The sequence below is a fragment of the Myotis nattereri genome (assembly GCF_964212035.1).
Source record: "Myotis nattereri genome assembly, chromosome: 14".
Taxonomy (NCBI): Eukaryota; Metazoa; Chordata; class Mammalia; order Chiroptera; family Vespertilionidae; genus Myotis; species Myotis nattereri.
In genome coordinates, this window is record NC_138089.1 from 61,233,421 (window position 1) to 61,238,078 (window position 4,658).

The 4,658-nt window shown below is 64.1% G+C and overlaps 1 protein-coding gene across 1 annotated transcript in view; it reads left to right on the forward strand.

Moving 5' to 3' along the window:
• The window catches only part of MAP4 (microtubule associated protein 4), a 107,498-nt gene extending 103,865 nt beyond the window's left edge, over window positions 1-3,633 (forward strand). The window contains exons 17-19 of the mRNA XM_081106321.1: window positions 484-596; window positions 1,961-2,150; window positions 2,362-3,633. Coding sequence (XP_080962447.1) covers window positions 484-596; window positions 1,961-2,150; window positions 2,362-2,366 — 308 coding nt within the window. The 3' untranslated portion in view covers window positions 2,367-3,633. The remainder of the gene's footprint in view (window positions 1-483; window positions 597-1,960; window positions 2,151-2,361) is intronic.
• Window positions 3,634-4,658: the final 1,025 nt, after the last annotated feature.

Below are 4,658 nucleotides of genomic sequence, written 5' to 3' on the forward strand. Positions count from 1 at the left end.
CCGCTACAGCGTGATTGGGTGAGACGCTGGCTCTGTCCCTCACTGGTTGGTGGTGACTTCGGACAAGTTGCTTCCCAGCTCAGTGCCAGCAGCTGTGGAGCAAGGGCCCTGTCCCTGGTGGGCGGGTGTCATGGGCAGACAGGAGGCCAGTGCACCCTGCACACTGTCAGGGAGGTGCCACCTGGCACCCTTAGAGGCGCCTCAGGCTGTGCCTGCGCTCCGGCCCGGCCAGACTGCTCTGCGCGGGGGACGCTGCTCTGCGGGTGGGTGGGCCCAGCCTGGCTGAGACGCGCAGCCCTGTCCTGACAGCCTGTTCGCGGTGCCCCCTCGTCTACCCTCAGCCCCTGGGAGCAGGTCCGCGTCCCCGTTTCTGCATCGGCACTGAGCCAGGTCTTGGCCACCTGGGGTTCCGGGCGCGGCTCCCGGCCCGGCCCGGCCCGCAGGCGTCTGGGCCCTCAGTGACCGGTGCCCTCTCGGTTCCAGGTGGCGGGGATGTCAAGATCGAAAGTCAGAAGCTGAACTTCAAGGAGAAGGCCCAGGCCAAGGTGGGGTCCCTGGAGAACGTGGGCCACCTGCCCGCGGGCGGGGCCGTGAAGGTAGCGAGTGGGTCCGCGGAGGCCGAGGCCGGGAGGAGTGGGGTGCAGGGGGTGCAGGGGAGTCTGGGTCCCAGCAGGCGGGCCTGTCGCCGCCCCTCAGTCTCTTCAGGAGTCATGTCTCCCCCACCCGGTGCTGTTCCCATCGTCCATCAGTCCTGGGCGGGGCCGGGAGGTGAGACCCCGGCGGGGACAGACCTTGTCCTAGGCCAGTGATGGCGAACCTAGGACACGCGTGTCAGAGGTGACACGCAAACTCATTTTTTTGGTTGATTTTTCTTTGTTAAATAGCATTTAAATATATAAAATAAATATCAAACATATAAATCTTTGTTTTACTCTGGTTGCAAAGAGCAAAAAATTTCTGTGTGTGACACGGCACCAGAGTTAAGTTAGGGTTTTTCAAAATGCTGACACGCCGAGCTCAGAAGGTTCGCCGTCACTGGCCCAGGCCAGGGCCTGCCTGCCTTGTTGGACTCCTTTCAGTCCCGTTCAGAGGGACGTGGGCTGGGCACAGGCGAGTGGTCTGCACGGCACAGTCCCCGCTGCCTCTCAGGGCTGTGGGTCCGTGTGCCCCGCCAGGCTGCACGCAGCTCCCGCCCCACAGCAGGCCTGGTGGCCCGGCTCCCTGCGGAGCGTCCCCATTGGACTGGCTGGGCCTCTCCTCCCTGCCCCTCCTCTGCCCTCCCTCCCCACCTCCCTCCACAGTCCTGTAAGACCCTCCTGTGCCAGAGCTGTCTCCTTCGTATCATGTCATCGGGGTAGAGGGCGTCGCCTCCAGCTTCTGCGCTTGAGGGTGGTGGCAGGGAAAGGAGGGAGGAGAGGGACCAGCAGCTGCTGTGACCACCCCCCAAACACCCACACCCACACCCTGTGTCCCGCCTCCTCGGCGATCTAGACCCACCGGCCTCCTTCCGCCCGCAGCTCTCCAGTCGGTCTCAGGCCTGAGGCCTCGGGGTTCACTCTGGCCTTTCTGACCGCAGGTCCTGCGTCTGGTCTTTATCACGTTTCCCTTTCTCTGTTGGTGAGATCGTTCCTCACACTGCCGGGCCTGGGGCCCTGCTGCCACCTGCTGTCATGGCTGCCGTTGTCCGGCTCGGGCTTGGGGAGCAGAGCTCCCGGCTGTGCTTGCAGAGGCCCCTGTGCCCTGCTGGGCCGGCTGCGCCCTCAGAGCCCGTTTCCCTGCCTGGGCCAGGCCGCCTGCCAGGAGCCCCTCAGGGGTGGGAAGGGTGGGGGGACCAGCCTAGGGGCTCCAGATGACTGCACCTTAATCAGGGGGTCGGGGGGGGGGCTGTGTGTGAAACCCGCCATCACTCCATCCCACTCCCTCTCGGACTGACCCTGCACTGTCCACTGTTTCATTGTAGACTGAGGGCGGCGGCAGCGAGGCCCCTCCGAGCCCGGGCCCCCCCGCTGGGGAGGAGCTGGCTGTCCCTGAGGCCGCGCCCGAAGCGGGCGCCCCCACGTCAGCCAGTGTCCCCAGTGGCCTCACCGCCCTGGCGGGGGGTGGTGACCAAAGGGAGGCCCAGACCTTGGACGGCCAGATCCCGGAGACAAGTAAGTGGCGGGCTCGGCCTGCGGGCCGGCTGGGGGCCCTGCCACTGGCCGAGTGGCTCTGTGTGCCGCCTGGAGTGTGACCGAATTTTAACGACGCGACCTTTTATTTTCCAGGCGTCTAACGCTGACATTCTGGTCTCGTCTCCATCCCCTTTGTTGCCCTCTTGTCTCCCTCGTCCCCCTCTCCGTCCCGCCTCCCGTGTCACTGCAGATTGAGACCTACAGGCTGACGTTCCGGGCAGACGCCAGGGCCCGCACCGACCACGGGGCCGGCATTGTCTCTCGACCCCCCCACTTCCTGGGTGGCCCCAACTCAGGCACCCGGGCCTTTGGCTCGCTCCCCCGGGCTGCCCACTAGACCTGACTCCTGGGTGCAGGGCAGCCCCCTTGGCGCCCCCTCTCCCCCCCCCCCCGCTTGCCTAGGGCAGCAGCAGTGCCCCCCGACCCACCCCAGCCCCTGCCTCAGGCCCAGCTCCTTGCTCTGCTCCTGGCTCATCCTCTCATGCTCCAAGGGGGAGGCTGGGAGAAGCGGGTAGGGGAGGCTCACATGGGATCTGAGGAAGGAACCAGATTCCAACCTCCTCATTTGGGTTTTTGACCAAACCCAAGAAAAACGGACACACCCTCCCTCCTTGCTGGGTCCACCTGGAGGGAAGAGGGGGTGTCCACATGATGGACGCCCAGCCCCGAGTGTCCCCTGGAGCTCACAAAGCCACTGCCTCCCCCTTTGCCCCCACTGATGCCACCGCAGGGGGTGCCAGACCCCTCTTGCCTCCCCTCCTCAGTGAGGGCCAGGCTGCCTGTCCCCGCTGCCTCCCGGGCCTCTCTAGCTGCTGTCATACTTTTTTTTTTCCTTGTTTTATCCCTTTTTTAAAAACCTAAAAACTGGTGGAGTAGTTGTGCAGGTTGAAGTCACGTCTAAAGGAAAGTCTTCAGCAGGTGTTTTTAAAGGAAACGGAGGGGAGATCCCGAGACCCCCACAGCCAGGAGGTCGGGCGGGGGCCTGGCAGCTGGGACGGAGGCGGTGTGGGCAGGGCAGGGGCGTGGGGTGAGCAGGGAGAGCCGAGGGCACGGGGGGCTCTGGTGTTCGGCATGGATGCTGCTTCGCTTCTCTAACCGAGGCTGGAATTGGCACGTCGGTCTCATGCCGGGGATCTGGTGGGAGACAGGTCAGTGCTGGGAAGGGCCCTGCAGGCCTAGGACACTCGAGCCTCGGCCCCCAGGGAGCCCGAGGGATCCAAAACCGTGTGGGTGTTTGGGGAATTAGGTCCAGAATTTAAAAATAAAGGCATGAGACTGAGGCCACCCCACGTCCCTGTGGCCTGACGAGGAGGGAGCGAGGCGAGGCCAGCCTGCTAGGGGTCCCAGCTGGGCCGCGAAGGCTGCCGAGAGAACCCTGGGAATCACTGACACGAAGATTCTGACTGCACTTGTATTTTTTTGTATTAAAGTTTGCATGGTTTCTAATAAAGGATTAAACCTGCTTGTTTGTAGTGACATGGCCTCCTGCCCTCGGCCCTGTCCCAGAGCTGGGATGGTGGGGGCTCTGATGTAAAGGGGGGCAGGGTATCTCCCCATTTCTGCAGCAGCATCTTCCGTGGGGGTGTTTGTCCCCACGTCCCCAGCTTCCAAGCGCCTACAAGCTGCAGGTCTCGGAGAGAAAATGCAAGAGCCAGACTGTGTCCGGATGCTCGGCTGTGCAGGGCCGTCAGGGCACATGTCAGCCAGAGGGGGGGGTGGGGGGTGTGGCGGGAGACATGGGAGGGGTGATGGGGCCCGAGGGTCCCTGTGCCTGTTGATCTGCCAGGACGATGCCAGGTTGACAAGACTGGCTCCTCCCACTCCATTAGTTGTGGGTCAGGGAGGTGAGCCCGCTGGTGGCCAGGCCACAGCTCTTGAAGGGTCCCAGGAGCCAGAGGCAGAGGGGGCTGCGCCGGGCAGTGGCTGCAGCCACCGGGGCTGGGCGTTCCTGTACCGCCGATGGCTGTGACTCAGCCGTGACGTGTCTGTGACTGTTGTAACCATTTCAAGAGTAAATAAAGCTCATGACGTCCCATCTGAGCCCTGTCTTCTGTGTCCTGGTGTCTCCCCTCCAGCATCACGACACCCGGCTTGTCCTCTTGCGTCGAGGGCTGGCATGCACTGTGTGGTCTCACGGCTGAGCTCCTCCTCCATGAGCTGTGGCCACGCCCCAGGGCAGGCCCAGCTGTGGCCAGGCTGCCGCGCAACCGGAGGCCCCGAGGATGCAGGTCCCAGAGCCAAGGCTGCCCGCGGAGCTTCCCATCTGCCTGGCCTGGAGGTGGCAGCCAGGCTGGACCACTGCCTCAGGGAGGGAGACCAGGACTGCTGGCCCCACCTGCAAGGACAGGGACAGCTGTGACAAAAGGCTGAGCTGGCCCAGAGGTCCAACTGGTTAAATGGGCAGCCACGCTCTGGGGACCTGGGGCCACAGCCGGTGCCCACGCCCAGGGGCTGAGGCCACAGGAGGGCCCCCGCGGACAGCGATGC